Here is a 26,229-nt window from a genome sequence, read left to right as displayed (position 1 = left end):
GTCCTTTTTTCCGAACTCGAAAGTCATAAAGGGAGGAAAAAATGGATGCCACAACTTGAGTCGTTAACTGGTCAACTTACGGACAACCCAACTGAAATTAGAAAAATCGTTTAAGATTTCTATTCACACCTGTATACGCCAAACTCAGTTTCTATAGAAGCGTAAACTTCAACTTAGTGATTCGAGTAGAGACAACATTGATACGGAAATACAATTTGATGAACTCACCATAGCTGTTAATTAATTGAATAATAATGCGTCACCTGGTATTGATGGGCTCCCGGGTGAGTTCTACAAAACTGTTTGGCCGTTAATCGGACGTGATTATTTTAAAGTTTTCTCTGCCTCTATTAATGCAGGCAAATTACCACTATCTTGTCGCCGAGCTGTCTTGTCGCTAATATCTAAGAAGGGTAATACAAACTTGATAAAAAAAACTGGAGACCAGTCTCACTTCTATGCAGTGACTACAAAATTCTTACAAAAGCTTTGTCTATGCGGCTGCGTGGTGTTCTCGGGGAAGTAATTCACATAGATCAAAGTTATTCAATACCAGGTCGGAATATTTCTGACAACATTAATTTACTACGAGACGCAATTAGTTATGCCAATCAACAAAATATTACACTTGCGGTTTTTTTACTTGATCGGGAGAAAGCATTCGATCGCGTGTATCATAGTTATTTGAAGAGTACCTATTTTATTAAGTGGATATGACATTGTATACAGACACGCAAAGTTTAGTGAAAGTTAACGACGCCCTCACTTTGCCTCTTGAGTTCAATCGTGGTATACGTCAGGGCTGTTCCCTGTCCGGACAACTTTACTCACTGTGTATCGAACCGTTACTCAATAAAATTCGTGATAAGAATGAAACACGTGGTCTTGAACTGCCAGGTCCTAGACAAATGAAATCACACTTGTCCGCCTATGCAGATGATGTGGATGTTTTTATTACGTGTAATAAGGATTTTGAAAGTTTGCTGCACTGGCTGAATACATATGAACAAGCTTCAAATGCTAGAATAAATATGCAGAAATCGGAAGGTCTCTGGACTGGTAGTTGGAAGTGGCGCAATGATCGACCGTTTGACGTGCATTGGAACAATCAAAGGCTAAGGTTTTTGGGTATGTATATCGGGAATTCTGATGATTTTAACAGTAATAACTGGAACGATACTGTTTACGCCATTGACACTAAACTTGGCCACTGGCAACAGTTTGCTCGAGCTTTATTGTATCGTGGGCGAGTTCTAATTATTAATCAACTACGTGCGTCAAAACTATGGCATCGATTTATTAGTATGTCACCCTCTATCGACCTACTTGACACGCTGCAGATTAAATTTAATGACTTCTTGTGGCAAAGACGGCACTGGGTTTCGCGAGATGTCATTTTCCAACCTGTTAAAGACGGCGGACAGGGTCTCGTGCACCTTGTATCGCGTGTTACTGCCTTTAGACTACAGTTTATTCAGCGTTACCTGTACTCTGAACTTGAACATTCAAGTTTTTGTTTTACAGACTTTTATCTCAAACAAATCGGGAATTTGAATTACAGTAAACAACTTTTTGCCATTAATTTCCTTGATATTCCTGTTAATAACTACTTGTCAGTTTTTTAACTACAAGTAGGGATTTGATTGATCAAACTCATCGCCGTTGGAAAACAGCAGACGAAATTGCGCCCTCAGTTGCTATTAACTCCCGTCGGGTTTTGACACGAAAGCTAAAACTGATTCATAAAGGTATTTTACAAAGTTTTGAAGATATGGCTCATTTGGAGTATTTCCATGAAGAAACCGAACCACTGAAACCACTTGAAGCAGTTAAATATCATTTCACTTTGCTCTGTAAAACAGAGGTAGAGAATGACGAATCTATCTGTCTGTACAAATTTGAGAAAGGCGCTATATATCAGTTATTGGTTAAGACAATAGCTTTGAATAATGCGAGGTTGGACACAGTGCGGAGAGATTATTCAGATATACCCGCCTTGCTCATGCTGAACTATCTGACATATTCCGTAGTAGGATTAAAACATAGTTGAACTCTGGTGACCTTGCCCTTTGTTATATAATATAATTCCCTTTATCATAGTTTGTTTCAATATAAATATGCATTGTCATAATTAATTTTGAATACAAACAAGTTTTGGGGTTGAACCAACAGTGGGGAATCAGTCTATCGAATGTCCTTAAAATATGTAAATATCTTACAAAAACATTGGTGCCTTATTTGTTTAATTATTTTAAGGAACATAATTTCCAGCTTTATTGAAAGTAATTGAGATATTTTAGAATAAAAACAAATGTCTCATTGCAAAAAAAGTGCTGCATTTAGATGTGAATAGATTCATAAAACATGCAAGATAACAGAAAAATTTAGCTGGCTTTAGTTCAAGTATTTTGTACAGGTGTCTGTCAAAAATGAATGATTCACTGAGACAAATATGAACTGCCTCATTGTGTGACTACTGTATTATATGAAAAGTAAAAAAAACACCCTTTATGAATAGCTATCAAGCTCTGCTTTGTATGCAAATCAACTTAAATAGTTGGTGTCCAGTGGAGGGAGAAGTCAACAGTACTGTTGTCTCCTTAGAAACTACATCTTCAAACACTGCAATCTCTGAAGTGCGTTTTTAAACTAGTATTATAAAAACTCTATCATTCTGTTCTAATAGCTGAAACATATTCCTGTGAGTTTTCATTTGTCGAATGAACTGTTTGTCAAATACAGAATACATATATTTTAGAATAATTTTCTTTTTAAATGTGGATGAAATGTTTTGCTTTTAATGTATTTTTTATGTATTGTTTTTGATTTGATAACTTTTGACTAAACAGATTTTCTATTAGCTTCAGATCTTGATCAAAGTTTGGCACCCAGTTCATAGCAGTGCTTATATTGATTTTCTGACATCTTGTTTTCTGTGAAGATTGTATTGGTAGGTTTGCAAATGTGTATCAGACTGTGCAATCTCTCCATGAGTTGGTTTTGAAACCCAGTATGGGATTCTGAGATACATTATCAAGGATATTATTACAAGATAAATCATTTGCTTCATTGAACACATACAACAATGCATATTTCCACTGAGATCAGTGACCTTTGATGTGTATCACCAGTGATCAGTCAAGTAGAAACAGTCAAAATATTTTATCAGATTTTCTCAATTTTTGCATGATATTTTCATACAGGACATCTGTTGTTCAAACTCAGGGAAGACTTTATACTGATGAATAAGGTGACCAAGTTTTATAAAGTTTGGAATAGAATTAGTAAAGTTATTATGCACACAATAACAATTATTAACGACGACGACGACGACAACAACAACAACGACGACAACGCCGGACAAAATTTTTCCCTTAATATACTTTTCCCTTCCATCTTTGATGGTACGGGCAAGGTAAAAACGTATTTTAATTGAATTTCAGTACTCCAAGTTTTTAAATAAATTGAATCTATTTCAGAAATGTTGGTGCCATAACGAAGTTTTATGTAAAGTAAATGACACTGAGTTACAGTATTTAATATAAAGAGCTGGTCTCTACTTGTTAGTAATAAAAAGTGTAATGTAATATTTTATGTGTAAACTGTCTACAGTTAAGATTTATGTTAAAAATTAAAATCTCATTCTTCTTTCTTGAGGAGAGGGCGTACTTTTCAGTAGCTCTCGTAGAATTGCGAATACTGCTCCTGTTATATGTTTCACTGAACACTTCACAGACATACTCTTGTGCAAGGTAGTTCGGAATATTATTTATTGAACTATAACAAAATAGCTGCGGGGATTGGCGTGATTTCCGCGGACTACTTGTCTGGGGTCGGTTCACACTCCAACGAGCCAACATGGCCGCCATGGCAGACAAAGACACCTTCAACATTACAATGAAGAATGCAATACGCCTGGAAACAGAGATGGAATCACAGTGAATGATTATGTTGAAAGCATTGCAGAGATGGTTGGCCCTGCAAATATCATAGCAGCTTCTCGGATGATCAGGTCAGTTGTTGTATTTCTGAAGAATACAGATATCGTTAATGAAGTTTGCTTATCCGGAATCGTCACTGTCAATGATATGCTAATCCAACCTGAACCAATGATAAAACCAGCCACCAAAGTTATATTGTCTAACGTACCACCTTTATTAGCCACAATACAATAAAACAGCATTTATCTGAATATGGAAAGGTATTGGAATCCACGTTCCGCTTCATACCCCTTGGATGCAAACAGGAAAACTTAAAACATGTAAAGTCCTTCCGACGACTAGTATTTATGGTTCTAACACAGAAGAACATTAATGGCGTGAAACATCAAGATCGCACTTACCCAATATATATTTCAACCAATGAAATACGATGCTTTAATTGTCACAAAACTGGTCATATTCGAAGCAACTGCCCACTTCAAAATACTCAACAACATAATCAAAATCAACACGACCCGGACGTCAATACCGATAAAACACCGACTGCCATGGAAACCAATGTCTGCAATCAATCAACAAATGAAAAAACTGATGATGTAACTCCTGAAATCACTGCTAAAATCAATGAAACAATAGATACCATGGAAACGACTAGATGCAACAACACAGTGTCAAATGACATAATCAATGACAATACTGATAACAATGAGACTGATATAAACATATCAAACACAGCTATTCAAAACACCAAAGCTATCAAATACCGCTGCTAATGACAAAGACCTACCTACCTACCAATAGTCGAGGACAGGGTACGATTCCCTTCTTCGCCAGTAACCAAGCAACAAACTACGAACCAACCAGAGCGAGGACGGCCAACAGACGCATACAATGCACCCAGCTCAAGCAGGGACGTTGCCATGCAACCTGTTGACATTCCTACTAGCAACAGATTTTCATCTCTACTCGATGATGCATCATACATCGAAGATGACGATGATACACAGTCAATGTGTTCAACCACATCCAATGTTTCTCAGCTGAGCGAAGCTACAACACAAGATCAACAAGGCCCATCGAATGATGACTTAATCGATTTTCTGGAGGACATTAAATACACAAAGAAACAGACTGAAAAATGTACAGATTTCTGTCCGGACTTAAAAGTACTTGTTAAATCCTTAACCCGTTTTCAGAAGTCTGATGCTGTCTCCTCCCAATTAAAAATACGTATCACAAAACTCACGATAAAGCTTTCTAAGTATAATAAAACCGCCCATCTACACGTTTCCGAAAGGTGGAATGAACAAAATGTCAATGTCAAATCGTTCTTATCTTCGGAACACGTTCCGTATTAGTTCGCATACATAATGTTCCCGACTGAAACGTTATACACAAAAATATTTATTTAAAAAACAGAAGACAAGTTATTTTCTGACGGGCTTGATCTACACATTTAAAACTCATATATTTACGAAACATTTACCGTGTATTTGTACACATTCGAATAAAATTAGAGTTAATAAAATATCATCTTCAAGATTAGATCAGCACGTATGTATATGCTTTCTAACGTCCGAGTTTGAAGTGACAGAATTTACTTTGTTGTTCGAGTTTGGGATGTAACGTATCCTTTTTGCCCTCGTCTGTTTTCACTCATATGCTTTCCAACGGATTCAATATGAACGCTGCGATCTTCCTCGACATTACGGGTAAGCGTACAATTGTCTACGTACATCCGGGCCTAAAGCAGACACACTAACTAGAATTGCATAAAAATACATGATATGTTACTAAAATAAACACCAATTACATGACCGATATTTTCAATAGAAACAGGTATAATTCTACTTATATAACAATTGAAATCAATCGGACAAACTCGACTCATATTGGTCAGTCAATGTCTACATGTATTCGGCAACACAGGAGACGTTTTTAGATCGACTCAAGATGCTGTGCAATTCGACAGTTCCGGTAAACGATTGTTACAAGTTGTTGGAGTTAAAATGAGTGCCAGAGCAAGCACACTGACACATTTTTCACATACAAGTGGTTTGCATTAGTGTTAAAACATAATTATTGAACAAAAAATCATGTGAGTTAATATATATCCCTATACAATTCATCTTAATTGCCTGCACACACGTTTTTTCATTATATTATCCACCATTGGGCAGATGATAGACAACCTGATTCTTGTCAGACTCACCCTAAGGTAAGTAAAAACATCACCTTGAAAAATCCCCATTGGGTGAGGTAGGTAGGGCAAGGGCTGACCCGTGATCTAAATAGGTTATCATATTATACATGCATGCTTAAGGTTTTAATAATAATATGGTTTTTAAGCTTTCCAACAAAACAACACGCTTAAACACGGGCCACTACAGTGAATGCAACATTTTTTCAGTTGTTGGTACTCATTCATCAATCTTAATTTTCTATTCCAGGGATTTTCTATTGTTAACCATTTCGAATACCAACTTTTCTACTGGTACAGATGATAAAAAATACAGCGATTATATTGTGGCACCACAAACCAGTCTTTCATATCGCAATCTACTTGTGAAAGGCTGAACAAGTGATCGCTAGGTGCAAATTTACCTGTGAGTTAGATATTTTATACGTTTTTGTGTTTTATTTTATTGTTTTTTGACAGTGATTTGTTTTTTTGTTATTTGAACTTTCCTTATACGACTTGTGCTGTACATCTTTGCTCCAGTATTTTGTTTTCACAATATGAAAAATCTGTTTACAATTAATTCGTGTCAAAAAATGCAAAGAATGTTTTCTACACAGTTTATCAATCATCTCATGTGCTAAATCGATAGGATAAACAGCCGATGTCAATAGAGTAGCCTATCTCATCCTCAATTGACGACGATATAAATGAGTTATAGTACCCCGGGTACAGTACTCATTTCGTCCAATCTACCGCCTTTATGTCGAACGCTTATCGCTTAATTTCCGACCAGAGAACGAGCACATTTTGATCGCGTTGTTTTCTCGTTCGCTTATTGAAAATACTGACCGCTCTTCCAAAGACTAATTACTGGCATGCGTGGTCGAAATGGTGGTTTTAATGGTAAAGTTTGAGGAGAAAACGAGTTTAAACTATTATTACATTCTGAACGACCCTTCAAATCGTTAACGCTTTGTATCGTTCAAGAACGCAACTTTAAGTGTGACCTCTTGTTATGTGAATGGATGTGGTCCATAACATGCTGGTGGCGCGGAACTGTACTCCGTTTGAATTTGGGGCCGCTCGCTCCTTTCAACAATGATTATTGAGCTAGTTACGTGAAAAAAGGCAATGCTTACTCCCTTGAGCAGAGTCATGATCAGCGTTTTCAATTATAAAGTTATTCTCACAAAAACGGGCGACATACTCTGAAAAAAAAAACAGAGCTTGACATGTCTAAGTAAATTACTGGGCTTAAAAAAAGTGTTTAATTTAGTTGTAGCCGTAATGTATCTCAGCCTAGTTTTTATTTTTGAATTGAGATCAATACTACTTGATTAAGTATTCGGTTTCTCAACCCTCAAATTATACAGTCATGCCGTACTTGTGTTGAAATACATTTTTGGCAGTATGTCACGTCAGAATATTGTTTAAATTTAATATCCCATCTCAGTGAAATCTAGGTCAAAGGTTTAGATTGTGTGCATATAATTATAGACAAAAAGTACATGTATTTAATTTTAACATATATGAAAACCAGAAAGACAACTATAAAGACAACTATAAATCAAAACCAGAGTATGTCAGATAAAAGTCACTGTGATATTGTTGGAGACAATGTACATTTGTTTAGCGGTATCCAAATGAATTTTTAAATGAATTATCTGGGCGTTGCTTAGAAATACCGACCAAGTCGATATGAAACATACATTTTTGGAACACTTGTGTATTTCAATGAAATACATCTACTTGCTTTTGCTGTGTAGATTTCGCTGCAATGTGGGTCCTCCAGTTGATTCACATATATCCTCCTAGTGACGGTGCTTTTCTGTCCACGCGCGAGTTTCAGACGCAACTTGGCTATCACAAGTTTGTGGTCGCTCCCGATGTCTGCTCCTCTGTATGTGCGGCAATCAAGGAGTGAGTGCCTCCGCCAGCTGCTTATGAGGATGTGGTCTAACTGTGCCCTTGTTTATTGGCTGTACAGATGTCCAGTCGTCAAGAGCCATTATCATTTGCAATCGTGCTTGCTGCGTGGGAGCCCAGGACTGTCTCGTAGCCATCTCTATTCTGGCCCACCCTTGCATTGTAGTCACCCACCAAAATTTGGATGACATGTTTGTGAGTACACCAGCTAGAACATCGTAAAACCTGTCCTTGGCGTTGGCATCAGCAACTTCTGTTGGCGCGGAGCATGATATGACTGTCATTTTGATTATTCTGCAGTCGAACCTGGCAAGTAGGAGCCTGTCAGAAATGCACTCATAGGTCATCAGAGCACTAGTTGCCGCACAGGATAAGAGCTGTCCCACACCAGATGTGAGGTCCTCTCCCTACTTACCCGAGTATAAAAGCGTAAGTCCGTTTGAGGCCAGTCTGAATTGGCCACTCCATCTCACTTCCTGGAGCCTGGTAATGTCAAGCTGGTATCTTTTTGCCTTGCCACAGATGGTCTTAAGCTAACCTACTTGGTAGAGTGTTTGTACGTTCCAGGTCCCGATATAGATATTTTGTCTCAACAATTTCCACTTCAGGGCAACTCACAGTATATGATTTGCCATGCAGGCTTACAGATGCAAAGATCTTCACAGTATTAAAGAGGAACCGATATTATAAATAGGAGCAGAATGGCAACCGCAATTAGTATGCTAATCTGAACCAAGCCGCTCACATGGGCCTCCACATGGGTAAAAATCGAAGTGCGAAGTACCCGTAAAAATCTAAGTGATGCTTTTTAAAAATCTTTTAAAAATTGTAAAGTGACCTGTTTGAGTGAATATCGATGTGATTATTTTATAAAATTAGGAAACTTAAGTGAGTTTCTTATAAGTATGGAAGCGAGACAAATATCATACATGGCATACATTGCCGAACATCGCCGGTGACGTGAATGCTCTAAAACATGAATCGTCAATTTAGTTTTCACAACCATTTACACAGTTCCTAATGAGTTGCCAAGTACCACATAGCAGGTTCAACCATAGACTGTCCATGGGTCAACGAAGACAATGAGAATTGTGTTTGCAAATTTGAAACGTCACTGCAAAGAGTACTAGCCAGAAATATTCCTAGTTGTTTGAAATGAAAATGCGATGTTTAGCGTTGTTCACTCTGATGTGTTCCGAGTGTATGTGGTGATATAGATCGTATTCTGAATTAACGCAGCGTACGATGGTAAATTGAATAGAAATGAAACTCTGATCCCCTCCGAAATGACGATGACGACTAATTCGACCAATTTTGTTACATGTGTCTCAGTGAGAATTCATTTAACTTTCTTGGTATGGTCTTTGTGGCTATTCTTACCAACATGACATTCGTGCCGGAACCGATCGGCCAACATTCACGTGTATGAGACCAAAAGTCAATATATTCTCGTATTGTTCGTATTCATTCAGCCATGCAAATGATATAGCAATTTATCAACGTACACTCTATTGTGCAATTTCCGGTCGTGTGTTCGAATTCACCAGTGTATAGTGAGACAAATGAAGACGTCACGTTAATATCAAAGCCATGTTAGACTGATTTTAGTCATGAAATATTTTTTTTAATTTAGAAATTAGTAACGACCTTTTCTAAATTTTGCGATTTGAATTGTGTGTCATGTACACCGCCATTTCTCAATTATGTCTCAAATTTCAAGAAACTCAACGTTTCGCTGATTTTAGTGGCGTGAAACTAGTACACGACATAGGAATAATATAATCTTGGACGCGAATCTCAAACTCATAACTCAAATTGACCTTTCGATGTGCCGCTTTCTAGCACCCCTTACAGTAAAAACAAATATCACGATTTGATGCATCGTCTTAAATCTGAGTTTCCGCAAAATGTCAATGTCAAATCGTTCTTATCTTCGGAACACGTTCCGTATTAGTTCGCATACATAATGTTCCCGACTGAAACGTTATACACTAAAATATTTATTTAAAAAACAGAAGACAAGTTATTTTCTGACGGGCGTGATCTACACATTTAAAACTCATATATTTACGAAACATTTACCGTGTATTTGTACACATTCGAATAAAATTAGAGTTAATAAAATATCATCTTCAAGATTAGATCATCACGTACGTAAATGCTTTCTAACGTCCGAGTTTGAAGTGACAGAATTTACTTTGTTGTTCGAGTTTGGGATGTAACGTATCCTTTTTGCCCTCGTCTGTTTTCACTCATATGCTTTCCAATGGATTCAATATGAACGCTGCGATCTTCCTCGGCATTACAGGTGAGCGTACAATTGTCTACGTACAGTAGGCCTAAAGCAGACACACTCATTCGAATTGCATGAAAATACATGATATGTTACTTAAATAAACAGCAATTACATAACCGATATTTTCAATAAAAAATGGTATAATTTCCACTTATAAAACAATTGAAATCAATCTAAAAAACTCGACTCATCTTGCTTAGTCAATGTCTACATGTACTCGGCAACACAGGAGACGTTTTTAGATCGACTTACGATGCCGTGCAATTCGACACTTCCGGTAAACGATTGTTACAAGGTGTTTGGAGTTAAAATCAGTGCCAGAGCAAGTACACTGACACATTTTTCACATACAAGTGGTCTGCATTAGTGTTAAAACATAATTATTGAACAAACAATCATGTGACTTAATATATATCCCTATTTAATTCATCTTAATTGCCTGCACACACGTTTTTTTCATTATATTATCTACCATTGGGCAGATGATAGACAACCTGATTCTTGTCAGACTCACCCTAAGGTAAGTAAAAACATCACCTTGAAAAATCCCCATTGGGTGAGGTAGGTAGGTCAAGGGCTGACCCGTGATCTAAATAGGTTAGCATATTGTACATGCATGCTTAAGGTTGTAATAATAATGTGGTTTTTAAGCTTTACAACAAAATAACACGCTTAAACACGGGCCACTACAGTGAATGCAACAATTTTTCAGTTTACTACATGAAGAAACTGTTTTATTGTGTTGGTACTCATTCATGAATATTAATTAACGATCTATGCTCCACTAAATTGTGTCCTCTGTACTACACATCCGGGGAGTTTCTATTGTTTACCATTTTGAATACCAACACTTTTTGATTTTTACTGGTACAGATGATAAAAAAAAATACAGCGATTATATTGAGGCACAACAACCTACTCATATCGCAACCTACTCGTGAAAGACAGAACAAGTGATCTCTAGGTACAAATTTACCTGTGAGTTAGATATTTTATACGTTTTTGTGTATTATTTTATTGTTTTTTCACAATCATTTGTTTTGTGTTGTGTGGACTTTCCCTATACGACTTGTGTTATACATCTTTGGTCCAGTAGTTTTTTTTTCACCATATGAAAAATCTGTTTACAATTAATTCGTCGCAAAAAATATTTTCCACAGAGTTTATCAATCATCTCATGTGCTAAATCGATAGGCTTACTCCCTTGAGCAGAGTCATGATCAGCGTTTTCAATTATAAAGTTATTCTCACAAAAACGGGCGACATACTCTGAAAAAAAACAGAGCTTGATATGTCTTAAGAAACAAGTGTTTAATTTTGTTGTAGCCCTGATGTATCTCAGCCTAGTTTTTATTTTTGAATTGAGATCATTACTACTTAATTAAGTTTTCGGGTTCTCAACCCTCAAATTATACAGTCATGCCGTACATGTGTTGAAATACATTTTTGGCAGTATATCCCATCCCAGTCAAATCTAAGTGAAAGGTTTAGATTGTATGCATACAATTACAGACAAAAAAATGCATGTATCTAACTTTAACATCTGTGAAAACCAGAAAGACAACTATAAAGACAATTATAAATCAAAACCAGAGTATGTCAGAGTGAAGTCACTGTGATATTGTTGGAGACAATGTACATTTGTTTAGCGGTATCCAAATGAATTTTTAAATGAATTATCTGGGCGTTGCTTATAAAGTACCGACCAAGTCGATATGAAACATACATTTTTGGAACACTTGTGTATTTCAATGAAATAGATGTCTTCATAGATCATCTCTATTGATGAAAGAGTTATTGATCCACGTCATCGTACTGACGTCATAGGTTATGCTAAATAATGTATTTGCACCATATTTCATTATGTAAAATTAAAGCATTGTGTGGTTAGTGAGAACTACTTATTGACGACAATTCACGTCAACTGTTTTGACTACTACCTAGCAGTGCCCATTTAAAACATGTCATCAAACAACCATTCATAAAAATAAAAATAAATTTCACGTTTTTGTTGTTTAGATATGCCACCGTTAGTGATCGACGATCTGTGTTTGAATCTCTAATATTTTAAAATAATGATTGTTGGTACTTTTAAGAGATGATACATGACTAGAAATAAAGCACCGTGATGCAACAACCATACAAATCGTTGCTGATATATACAGTATACAGATTTATCATGCTGAGTAAAGGTTGTTGTTTCAGTTCTATAATTAACATCAAGATGGCGATTTCTGAATGTGTCTTTCAGAATAAAAATACGTCCATTTACCGAGAATCGACGTTGAGGAAATACAAATCACGTCAGTCTTTCGTCGATCAGAACCTAGAAGCGTGCGTTCAAAATGAAACGCTGCAATCGAGCTCACTGTAGCACACACATAAAAGCGGGAGATTGGACGAAATGAGTACTGTACCCTGGGTACTATAACTCATTTATATCGTCGTCAATTGAGGATGAGATAGGCTACTCTATTGACATCGGCTGTTTATCCTATCGATTTAGCACATGAGATGATTGATAAACTCTGTGGATTTTTTTTTTTGCGACGAATTAATTGTAAATAGATTTTTCAAATGGTGAAAAAAAATACTGGACCAAAGATGTACGAAACAAGTCGTATAGGGTAAGTCCAAACAACACAGAGCAAATGATTGTGAAAAAACAATAAAATAATATACAAAAACGTATAAAATATCTAACTCACAGGTAAATTTGCACCTAGAGATCACGTGTTCTCTTTTTCACCAGTAGGTTGCGATATGAAAGACTGGTTTGTGGTGCCTCAATATAATCGCTGTATTTTATTTTTTTTATCATCTGTACCAGTAAAAATCAAAAAGTGTTGGTATTCAAAATGGTAAACAATAGAAACTCCCCGGATGTGTAGTACAGAGGACATAATTTAGTGGAGCATAGATCGTTAATTAATATTCATGAATGAGTACCAACACAATAAAAAAGTTTCTTCAGGTAGTAAATCGAAAAATGTTTGCATTCGCTGTAGTGGCCCGTGTTTAAGCGTGTTATTATCATCACGCACGTAAATGCTTTCTAACGTCCGAGTTTGAAGTGACAGAATTTACTTTGTTGTTCGAGTTTGGGATGTAACGTATCCTTTTTGCCCTCGTCTGTTTTCACTCATATGCTTTCCAACGGATTCAATATGAACGCTGCGATCTTCCTCGGCATTACAGGTGAGCGTACAATTGTCTACGTACAGTAGGCCTAAAGCAGACACACTCATTCGAATTGCATGAAAATACATGATATGTTATTTAAATAAACACCAATTACATAACCGATATTTTCAATAAAAACTGGTATAATTTCCACTTATAAAACAATTGAAATCAATCGGACAAACTCGACTCATCTTCCTTAGTCAATGTCTACATGTACTCGGCAACACAGGAGACGTTTTTAGATCGACTTACGATGCCGTGCAATTCGACAGTTCCGGTAAACGATTGTTACAAGGTGTTTGGAGTTAAAATGACTGCAAGTACACTCGCACATATTTCACATACAAGTGGTTTACATTAGTGTTAAAACATAATTATTGAACAAACAATCATGTGACTTAATATATATCCCTATATAATTCATCTTAATTGCCTGCACACACGTTTTTTCATTATATTATCTACCATTGGGCAGATGATAGACAACCTGATTCTTGTCAGACTCACCCTAAGGTAAGTAAAAACATCACTTTGAAAAATCCCCATTGGGTGAGGTAGGTAGGTCAAGGGCTGACCCGTGATCTAAATAGGTTAGCATATTATACATGCATGCTTAAGGTTGTAATAATAATGTGGTTTTTAAGCTTTACAACAAAATAACACGCTTAAACACGGGCCACTACAGTGAATGCAAACATTTTTCGGTTTACTACATGAAGAAACTGTTTTATTGTGTTGGTACTCATTCATGAATATTAATTAACGATCTATGCTCCACTAAATTATGTCCTCTGTACTACACATCCGGGGAGTTTCTATTGTTTACCATTTTGAATACCAACACTTTTTAATTTTTACTGGTACAGATGATAACAAAAAATAAAATACAGCGATTATATTGTGGCACCACAAACCAGTCTTTCATATCGCAAACTACTCGTGAAAGAGAGAACACGTGATCTCTAGGTGCAAATTTACCTGTGAGTTAGATATTTTATACGTTTTTGTATATTATTTTATTGTTTTTTCACAATCATTTGCTCTGTGTTGTTTGGACTTACCCTATACGACTTGTGTTGTACATCTTTGGTCCAGTATTTTTTTTTCACCATATGAAAAATCTGTTTACAATTAATTCGTCGCAAAAAAAAATTCCACAGAGTGTATCAATCATCTCATGTGCTAAATCGATAGGATAAACAGCCGATGTCAATAGAGTAGCCTATCTCATCCGCAATTGATGACGATATAAATGAGTTATAGTACCCCGGGTACAGTTCTCATTTCGTCCAATCTCCCGCTTTTATGTCGACCACTTATCGCTTAATTTCCGACCACGCGGTCTTTTCCGCCTGGAAAACGAGCACATTTTATCGCTTTCTTTCCTCGTACGTTTATTGAAAACACTGACCGCTCGCCAAAACACTGATCACTTGGTGATCGAAATGGTGGTTTTAATGGTAAAGTTTGAGGATAAAACGAGTTTAAACTATTATTACATTCTCAACGACACTTCAAATCGTTAACGCATTGTATCATTCACGAACGCAATTTTAAGTGTGACCTCTTGTTATGTGAGTGGATGCGTTCCATAACATGCTGGTAGAGCGGGACTGTGCTCCGTTTGAATTCAGGGCGGCTCGCTCCTTTCAACAATGATTATCGAGTTAGTTACGCGAAAACGGCAATGCTTACTCCCTTGAGCAGAGAGTACAGAAACGAGAAAAATATTGATGTGTTTTCCAAAAAAAATAACGAACCAAAGTCATGTCGGTCTGGTAAATTTCGACATCAAAATTAAGTCATGATCAGCGTTTTCAATTATAAAGTTATTCTCACAAAAACGGGCGACATACTCTGAAAAAAACAGAGCTTGACATGTCTTAAGAAACAAGTGTTTAATTTTGTTGTAGCCCTGATGTATCTCAGCCTAGTTTTTATTTTTGAATTGAGATCATTACTACTTGATTAAGTTTTCGGGTTCTCAACCCTCAAATTATACAGTCATGCCGTACATGTGTTGAAATACATTTTTGGCAGTATGTCACACCAGAATATTGTTTAAAATAAAATATCCCATCCTAGTCAAATCTAGGTGAAAGGCTTAGATTGTATGCATACAATTATGGACAAAAAATACATGTATCTAACTTTAACATCTGTGAAAACCAGAAAGACAACTATAAAGACAATTATAAATCAAAACCAGAGTATGTCAGAGTGAAGTCACTGTAATATTGTTGGAGACAATGTACATTTGTTTAGCGGTATCCAAATGAATTTTTAAATGAATTATCTGGGCGTTGCTTATAAAGTACCGACCAAGTCGATATGAAACATACATTTTTGGAACACTTGTGTATTTCAATGAAATATATGTCTTCATAGATCATCTCTATTGATGAAAGAGTTATTGATCCACGTCATAGGTTATGCTAAATAATGTATTTGCACCATATTTCATTATGTAAAAATAAAGCATTGTGTGGTTAGTGAGAACTACTTATTGACGACAATTCACGTTAACTGCTTTGACTACTACCTAGCAGTGCCCATTTAAAACATGTTATCAAACAACCATTCATAAAAATAAAAATAAATTGCACGTTTTCGTTGTTTAGAGATGCCACCGTTAGTGAACGACGATTTGTGTTTGAATCTCTAATATTTTAAAATAATGATTGTTGGTACTCTTAAGAGATGATACATGACTAGAAATAAAGCACTGTGATGCAACAACCATACAAATCGTTGGTGATAAATACAGTATACAGATTTATCATGCTGAGTAAAAGTTGTTGTTTCAGTTCTATAATTAACATCAAGATGGCGATTTCTGAATGTGTCTTTCAGAATAAAAATACGTCCATTTACCGAGAATCGACGTTGAGGAAATACAAATCACGTCAGTCTTTCGTCGATCAGAACCTAGAAGCGTGCGTTCAAAATGGAACGCTGCAACAGAGCTCACTGTAGCATACACAGAAGATGACGATGCGATGCTCTCAAAAAATTGTCTGATTTTGATGTTGTAATCCGTTGAACCATTTTATTTGATGCCGATTTTAGTATTAAACACTTGTTACCTGACATTTTCTTTTTTTAAATAGCTCTTTCTTTATTCGTTTTTGAAAATAACATTGTATTCATATTCATGGTATCCATTCGAATAATCTGCTCTCTGCAATCTGCAATCGACAATTGCCCGACTGTCTGTGCTGATTTGGTGGTTTAAAACCACCAGTCACATAGCGCCCGACGAGGAGCTGGATACGTAGTGAAGAAAAACATTGACTGAAGTATTGCAAAGAACTGACTTGTTGTCAATAGTAACAAACATATTGGGAAAGTCAAAGACATGTGAAAAACACACTGGAATATAAATACTAACTTTCTAGGATCTTTATTTACTCCAAGTAATCCAGAGTAGAACGAGATGAATATACGCTATGGTCCGCCATCTTTATTTTAATATTAGATGCAAACATTATTTTGTGGGGGACCACGAGTCATAACTTGAGGGGAGTTAACACGTATGACCTAATTTACAGAGAAAATTTATTTTGATTTTTCAGTGGACCAATAAATGCATTTGACAGGGGAATATAAAAATTATATATGACAACAGCAATTAAAACAGCTTGCTGCATTATAAGTATCACTTCCCTGTCAAATTAGTGGTCCAGGCTTATTTGAATCTGAACAGAACAGACCAATTCTATCACATCTTTCTAGGCTCAAACTTCCATCCAATCAGAGCATTCCAAATAAAAATGATTCCCCACAAATACTAGACGGCACTCTGACTAAAATGTTGCCACAATTTACGTTAAAAGAATTGATTGAACATTCGCCACAACTCTCATTTACCTTAGAACAAGATCTTTTGTTTATATGGAAATGGAAAGCACGCCCTCAACAGGAGTATCCTCCAGCTTGGTACATATCTCCAACCCTCATAGCTTTTGGTATTGGGGCGGGAGATGGTCAGGCCAATCTCTCCGTGACATTTCCCCAGGGAATGGAGTGATCAGTTGCCACTTGCGGACTTGGATTCGAGCAAGGCGACATCATCCGCAAAATCCAAGTCAGAGAGATACCATCCAGGTTGAATTACTCTGAGTGTTTTTGTGCGCCGTCTCATGCAGATGCCTGCCTGGTTGTTGTCACATGCCTTTCGGAGGACAAATTCAATGATGACCACACAAATCCCTGTTTTACTCCTGTCTCAATCTTGAACCAGTCTGTTTGCTGACCATCTACAATGACGGATACATGGCAGTCCCTGTACACACATTGAATTGAAATGACTGCCATTTTGATTATTCCGCAGTCGAACCTGGCAAGTCGGAGCCTGTCAGAAATGCACTCTACGTCATCCGAGCACTAGTTGCCGCACAGGATAAGAGCTGTCCCACACCAGATGTGAGGTCCTCTCCCTCTTCACCCGAGTATAAAAGCGTAAGGCCATTTGAGGCCAGTCTGCCTTGGCCACTCCATCACACTTCCTAAAGCCTGGTAATGTCAAGCTGGTACCTTTTTGCCTCATCACAGAGGGTCTTAAGCTGACCTACTTGGTAGAGTGTTTGTACGTTCCAGGTCCCAATATGGATATTTTGCCTCAACAATTTCCACTTCAGGGCAACCCCTTCCACGGTTTTCAGAGTTGCCCATGATCTGTGATGTATAATTGGATGAATATGAATGGATAATTGCTTTGGCTGTTGACTTGTGTGTCGATACATGTTCATTTGCGTAACAATGTTGTAGCTCTGTGATTGGTTGTTAGCCCATCGCCAGACGGTCAGTATGGCGGGGCTGTTATCTTCTGTTTGATTTTGGAGTTTTCTCTCCAAGACAGGTTTCCTTACCTAAATAATGTGTCCTGTCTACCCAGTTGGAGGAGACCCCTCCAACAGGAGGACAGGTTTGGTACAGAGTTAGGGCGTGTCCACACGCAGGTGGGCCATGCACTCTGAACCTCTAGGGCTCCTACCTGCTCCAAGATCCCCAGTTCTTTAGCTTAGAGCCGCAAGTAGTCCAGTTTATAGGTGTGACCACAGGGAGGTAGAGCTGGAGTCGTGGTGTAGGAGAGGCTATATACTGGCAGGGGAGACTTACACAGTCGATGCTAGTCAGCAGCAGAAGCTGAAGGCAAAGCAAGCAAGCAAGAAAAGCACTAACTATTGCACTAGACACATCACTAACATCTTGTGGCTACGCCATATGCATAACAATTTTAATTTTAAACTTCTATGCTCTTTATCCAATCGTGTGTAATTAAAACAATTTGACGATAATTTACAGAAGTATTTGGACAGTATATACGTTTATCATTTTTCAGTGCATGATAATCCTTCTATGGATGCAATGCTTTTGAATGAAACAGTTGTAATTTTTTACTTAGAATTACAATAATAGTTATATTATGTATCAAGTGTTTTTAGAATTATTTAAACTTTGCTTACATTGTGAAACTTGGGCTGTTAATCGAGTGACAACATGGCAACTAAGTTTATGTGTATGGCTTTGGTACTGGTAAGTTTATGCTGATACATTTTGTAAATGATTTAGAGTCCTCCACAGCCACATGCATAATTCATTGGAAATCATTGTCAACACACCACGCACAGAACATATATTAATTCATAATTGTATTTTCCTAGTGTCGATGAACAAGAAGTAGATCATCGTAACATTGTTTGAAATTAGTTTCAAATTATAATAGTTATACACTTTTATTTGCGTATAACATAAAATTTACAGCAACGAGATAAAATATACCCAATACTTAACGTTGCGGTATATATACATTCCATTGTAAAACAAAATGAAACGCACAGATTTTATGTATTATGTGTTATTTTCAGATGCTGATCTGTATCATAATAAGTCCTACAGACGGGCATAGTTCAAGGTCGTTAAGTCGATCAGCCAGTGAATCATCAGAAACGGACAAATCGATCGGGCGTAGTTCAAGATCGTTAAGTCGATCAGCTAGTGAATCATCTGGATCGGACGAATCGATTGGGCGTAGTTCAAGGTCGTTAAGTCGATCAGCTAGTGAATCATCTGGATCGGACGAATCGATCTGGCGTAGTTTAAGGTCGTTAAGTCGATCAGCAAGTGAATCATCTGAAACGGACGAATCGATCGGACGCAGTTCAAGGCCGTTAAGTCGATCAGCTAGTGAATCATCTGAAACGGACGAATCGATCAGGGAATTGAGTGATAATAGTATGTATATATGTATATTATTACAATTACATTTACCTTCATGTATCACATATGGTGGTAAACATAATCGTGACCTGTCCTCGTGAAATGTATGAAATTGATATAATTATATTATACACTGTGAATTTCTTTTGGAAGAAATAGCTACTCAAAAAGTTCTAAGTTTTACAAGGTAAGGCTAAAAGATGTTGCTGATGGTTTATTTGATCATGTATTATTGTTTGCAGTATGTATATATAAAACAATAGAGTGTGGTATCTTGCAACAAAAACGAATAAAAATAAGACTACCCTTCACTGGATTAAATGTGTAGGAATCCAAGTAAATAACATACATTATTTTTCAAGCGGAAATAGCAGAAACATACATTTAATTATATTTAAACTATTACAGTTATCAAATTATTCAAGTAATAGAAATATTGCAGAATGTTAGTTGTGTAATTTGCATACGAAATAATACTTAATGCATAACTTTTTTTCTTAAGAACCATATGAATAATTGTGAAATAACGTAATGACATCAACCCAACCACTGATCCAAATGTTAGGGTTTCATGCACTTCAATGATTTTGTTTTTGGAAAGTAGTCTGATATAGTTTCCTATGCAAAACACTATGATTTGACACATTTTGCACTGTGGATCAAATAAAATTTCACTTCGTTTTAAGCTACAATTCGACAATGTTATGATTGATGATTTACCGACAAAAAAGAAGGTTATTATTTCACGGGTGCCATGTAAGGACGTATTCTAACGCTTTTCTTTCTTTTTCAGATTAAGTGCAATTCATGCTGTGTACTTGATTAGTGATTAAGAACGAAACGACTTTTAACTATCAATAATGACTAATTGGTGGTGGTGATAATATACCTTTAACTGTAATAAAATAGTCTAGTTACTCTGCACTGATAGTTCCAGTTTTTATCTAGTCATATGTACGTATTTCCAATGTTGCATCATACAAGAAAGAAACCCTTCGAAATTTAAAAATGTCGCCAGTCGGTCAGAAATTAATAAAACGAAAAACCAAACCATAACATGCATAACACTGTAGCTGCTTCGAAAACAAGTCAAAAAGACTTCGAAAAAGTCATTTCAAAGAAATGTTTTAGGACACTTACAAATATGGCCACCTTTAGGTCATTTTTGAATTAACATAGCTACATATAGACAAGTCCGTGAAATGATATGTGATGAACGGAGCTAAACACACATGAGCGAAACCCAAAGCGTCTTCAACTGCCAGTTTGTGCTAGTAATATGTGTAGTTATGTAATTGCCATTTATTACCTTCACTAATCTAATAAATGAATGTACAGCTGCCAGTTTGTGTTAGTAATATGTGTAGTTATGTAATTGCCATTTATTACCTTCACTAATCTAATAAATGAATGTACAGCTGCCAGTTTGTGTTAGTAATATGTGTAGTTATGTAATTGCCATTTATTACCTTCACTGATCTAATGAATGAATGTACAGCTGCCAGTTTGTGCTAGTAATATGTGTAGTTATGTAATTGCCATTTATTACCTTCACTAATCTAATAAATGAATGTACAGCTGCCAGTTTGTGTTAGTAATATGTGTAGTTATGTAATTGCCATTTATTACCTTCACTAATCTAATAAATGAATGTTCAGCTGCCAGTTTGTGTTAGTAATATGTGTAGTTATGTAATTGCCATTTATTACCTTCACTGATCTAATGAATGAATGTACAGCTGCCAGTTTGTGTTAGTAATATGTGTAGTTATGTAATTGCCATTTATTACCTTCACTGACCTAATGAATGAATGTACAGCTGCCAGTTTGTGCTAGTAATATGTGTAGTTATGTAATTGCCATTTATTATCTTCACCAGTCTAATGAATGAATGTACAGCTGCCAGTCTGTGCTACTAATATGTGTAGTTATGTAATTGCCATTTATTATCTTCACCAGTCTAATGAATGAATGTACAGCTGCCAGTTTGTGTTAGTAATATGTGAAGTTATGTATTTGCCATTTATTACCTTCACTAATCTAATGAAATGAATGTACACCTGCCAGTTTGTGTTAGTAATATGTGTAGTTATGTAAATGCCATTTATTACCTTCACTAATCTAATGAAATGAATGTACACCTGCCAGTTTGTGTTAGTAATATGTGTAGTTATGTAATTGCTATTTATTACCTTCACTAATCTAATGAAATGAATGTACACCTGCCAGTTTGTGTTAGTAATATGTGTAGTTATGTAATTGCCATTTATTACTTTCACTAATCTAATGAATGAATGTACAGCTGCCAGTTTGTGTTAGTAATATGTGTAGTTATGTAATTGCCATTTATTACCTTCACTAATCTAATGAATGAATGTACAGCTGCCAGTTTGTGTTAGTAATATGTGTAGTTATGTAATTGCCATTTATTACCTTCACTGATCTAATGAATGAATGTACAGCAGCCAGTTTGTGTTAGTAATATGTGTAGTTATGTAATTGCCATTTATTACCTTCACTATATCTAAAAAATAATGTACAGCTGCCAGTTTGTGTTAGTAATATGTGTAGTTATGTAATTGCCATTTATTACCTTCACTAATCTAATAAATGAATGTACAGCTGCTAGTTTGTGTTAGTAATATGTGTAGTTGTGTTAGTGCCATTTATTACCTTCACTAATCTAATGAATAAATGTACAGCTGCCAGTTTGTGTTAGTAATATGTGTAGTTATGTAATTGCCATTTATTACCTTCACTAATCTAATAAATGAATGTACAGCTGCTAGTTTGTGTTAGTAATATGTGTAGTTGTGTTAGTGCCATTTATTACCTTCACTAATTTAATGAATAAATGTACAGCTGCCAGTTTGTGTTAGTAATATGTGTAGTTATGTAATTGCCATTTATTACCTTCACTAATCTAATAAATGAATGTACAGCTGCTAGTTTGTGCTAGTAATATGTGTAGTTATGTAATTGCCATTTATTACTTTCACTAATCTAATGAATAAATGTCAAGCTGCCAGTTTGTGTGAGTAATATGTGTAGTTATGTAATTGCCATTTATTACCTTCACTAATCTAATAAATGAATGTACAGCTGCTAGTTTGTGCTAGTAATATGTGTAGTTATGTAATTGCCATTTATTACTTTCACTAATCTAATGAATAAATGTAAAGCTGCCAGTTTGTGTTAGTAATATGTGTAGTTATGTAATTGCCATTTATTACCGTCACTAATCTAATGAATAAATGTACAGCTGCCAGTTTGTGTTAGTAATATGTGTAGTTATGTAATTGCCATTTATTACCTTCACTAATCTAATAAATGAATGTACAGCAGCTAGTTTGTGCTAGTAATATGTGTAGTTATGTAATTGCCATTTATTACCTTCACTGATCTAATGAATGAATGTACAGCTGCCAGTTTGTGTTAGTAATATGTGTAGATATGTAATTGCCATTTATTATCTTCACCAGTCTAATGAATGAATGTACAGCTGCCAGTTTGTGTTAGTAATATGTGTAGTTATGTAACTGCTATTTATTACCTTCACTGATCTAATGAATGAATGTACAGCTGCCAGTTTGTGTTAGTAATATGTGTAGTTATGTAATTGCCATTTATTACCTTCACTAATCTAATAAATGAATGTACAGCTGCCAGTTTGTGCTAGTAATATGTGTAGTTATGTAATTGCCATTTATTACCTTCACTGATCTAATGAATGAATGTACAGCTGCCACTTTGTGCTAGTAATATCTGTAGTTATGTAATTGCCATTTATTACCTTCACTAATCTAATGAATGAATGTACAGCTGCCACTTTGTGCTAGTAATATCTGTAGTTATGTAATTGCCATTTATTACTTTCACTAATCTATTAAATGAATGTACAGCTGCGAGTTTGTGTTAGTAATATGTGTAGTTGTGTTAGTGCCATTTATTACCTTGACTAATCTAATGAATGAATGTACAGCTGCCATTTTGTGTTAGTAATATGTGTAGTTATGTAATTGCCATTTATTACCTTCACTAATCTAATAAATGAATGTACAGCTGCCAGTTTGTGTTAGTAATATGTGTAGTTATGTAATTGCCATTTATTACCTTCACTGATCTAATGAATGAATGTACAGCTGCCAGTTTGTGTTAGTAATATGTGTAGTTATGTAATTGCCATTTATTACCTTCACTGATCTAATGAATGAATGTACAGCTGCCACTTTGTGCTAGTAATATCTGTAGTTATGTAATTGCCATATATTACCTTAACTAATCCAATGAATGAATGTACAGCTGCCTGTTTGTGTTAGTAATATGTGTAGTTATGTAATTGTCATTTATTACCTTCACTAATCTAATGAATGAATGTACAGCTGCCACTTTGTGCTAGTAATATCTGTAGTGATGTAATTGCCATTTATTACTTTCACTAATCTAATAAATGAATGTACAGCTGCGAGTTTGTGTTAGTAATATGTGTAGTTGTGTTATTGCCATTTATTACCTTCACTAATCTAATGAATAAATGTACAGCTGCCAGTTTGTGTTAGTAATATGTGTAGTTATGTAATTGCCATTTATAACCTTCACTGATCTAATGAATGAATGTACAGCTGCTAGTTTGTGCTAGTAATATGTGTAGTTATGTAATTGCCATTTATTACCTTCACTGATCTAATGAATGAATGTACAGCTGCCAGTTTGTGCTAGTAATATGTGTAGTTATGTAATTGCCATTTATTACCTTCACTAATCTAATGAATGAATGTACAGCTGCCAGTTTGTGTTAGTAATATGTGTAGTTATGTAATTGCCATTTATTACCTTCACTAATCTAATGAATGAATGTACAGCTTCCAGTTTGTGTTAGTAATATGTGTAGTTATGTAATTGCCATTTATTACCTTCACTGATCTAATGAATGAATGTACAGCTGCCAGTTTGTGTTAGTAGTATGTGTAGTTATGTAATTGCCATTTATTACCTTCACTGATCTAATGAATGAATGTACAGCTGCCAGTTTGTGTTAGTAATATGTGTAGTTATGTAATTGCCATTTATTACCTTCACTGATCTAATGAATGAATGTACAGCTGCTAGTTTGTGCTAGTAATATGTGTAGTTATGTAATTGCCATTTATTACCTTCACTAATCTAATGAATGAATGTACAGCTGCCAGTTTGTGTTAGTAGTATGTGTAGTTATGTAATTGCCATTTATTACCTTCACTGATCTAATGAATGAATGTACAGCTGCCAGTTTGTGTTAGTAATATGTGTAGTTATGTAATTGCCATTTATTACCTTCACTGATCTAATGAATGAATGTACAGCTGCTAGTTTGTGCTAGTAATATGTGTAGTTATGTAATTGCCATTTATTACCTTCACTAATCTAATGAATGAATGTACAGCTGCCAGTTTGTGTTAGTAATATGTGTAGTTATGTAATTGCCATTTATTACCTTCACTGATCTAATGAATGAATGTACAGCTGCCAGTTTGTGCTAGTAATATGTGTAGTTATGTAATTGCCATTTATTACCTTCACTGATCTAATGAATGAATGTACAGCTGCCAGTCTTTGCTACTAATATCTGTAGATATGTAATTGCCATTTATTATCTTCACCAGTATAATGAATGAATGTACAGCTGCCAGTCTGTGCTACTAATATGTGTAGTTATGTAATTGCCATTTATTATCTTCACCAGTCTAATGAATGAATGTACAGCTCACAGTTTGTGTTAGTAATATGTGTATTTATGTAATTGCCATTTATTACCTTCACTGATCTAATGAATGAATGTACAGCTGCCAGTTTGTGCTAGTAATATGTGTAGTTATGTAATTGCCATTTATTACCTTCACTAATCAAATGAATGAATGAACACCTGCCAGTTTGTGTGAGTAATATGTGTAGTTATGTAATTGCCATTTATTATCTTCACCAGTCTAATGAATGAATGTACACCTGCCAGTTTGTGTTAGTAATATGTGTAGTTATGTAATTGCCATTTATTACCTCACTGATCTAATGAATGAATGTACAGCTGCCAGTCTTTGCTACTAATATATGTAGATATGTAATTGCCATTTATTATCTTCACCAGTATAATGAATGAATGTACAGCTGCCAGTCTGTGCTACTAATATGTGTAGTTATGTAATTGCCATTTATTATCTTCACCAGTCTAATGAATGAATGTACAGCTCACAGTTTGTGTTAGTAATATGTGTATTTATGTAATTGCCATTTATTACCTTCACTAATCTAATAAATGAATGTACAGCTGCCAGTTTGTGCTAGTAATATGTGTAGTTATGTAATTGCCATTCATTACCTTCACTGATCTAATGAATGAATGTACAGCTGCCACTTTGTGCTAGTAATATCTGTAGTTATGTAATTGCCATTTATTACCTTCACTAATCTAATGAATGAATGTACAGCTGCCACTTTGTGCTA

At 35.6% G+C, this 26,229-nt stretch overlaps 1 protein-coding gene across 3 annotated transcripts in view; it reads left to right on the top strand.

Moving 5' to 3' along the window:
* The first annotated feature begins 14,421 nt into the window (after window positions 1–14,421).
* Window positions 14,422–26,229, top strand: part of LOC144342350 (uncharacterized) — a 117,886-nt gene continuing 106,078 nt past the window's right edge. Inside the window, exons 1-3 of one of the 3 annotated variants that reach the window (XM_085490429.1) lie at window positions 14,423–14,511; window positions 19,402–19,768; window positions 20,547–21,417. In XM_085490429.1, the coding sequence (XP_085346555.1) occupies window positions 19,402–19,768; window positions 20,547–20,551 (372 nt within the window). In that variant the 5' untranslated portion in view covers window positions 14,423–14,511 and the 3' untranslated portion in view covers window positions 20,552–21,417. Of the gene's footprint in view, window positions 14,512–19,022; window positions 19,070–19,401; window positions 19,769–20,546; window positions 21,418–26,229 lie in introns of those variants that run through there. The other 2 variants (XM_085490428.1, XM_085490433.1) reach the window with 2 other exon arrangements.

This window comes from Saccoglossus kowalevskii, chromosome 15 (assembly GCF_978046115.1).
Source record: "Saccoglossus kowalevskii chromosome 15, keSacKowa6.1, whole genome shotgun sequence".
Lineage (NCBI taxonomy): Eukaryota > Metazoa > Hemichordata > Enteropneusta > Harrimaniidae > Saccoglossus > Saccoglossus kowalevskii.
The sequence above is the reverse complement of the archived record's forward strand: the minus strand, read 5'-3'. Positions and strand labels throughout refer to the sequence as shown.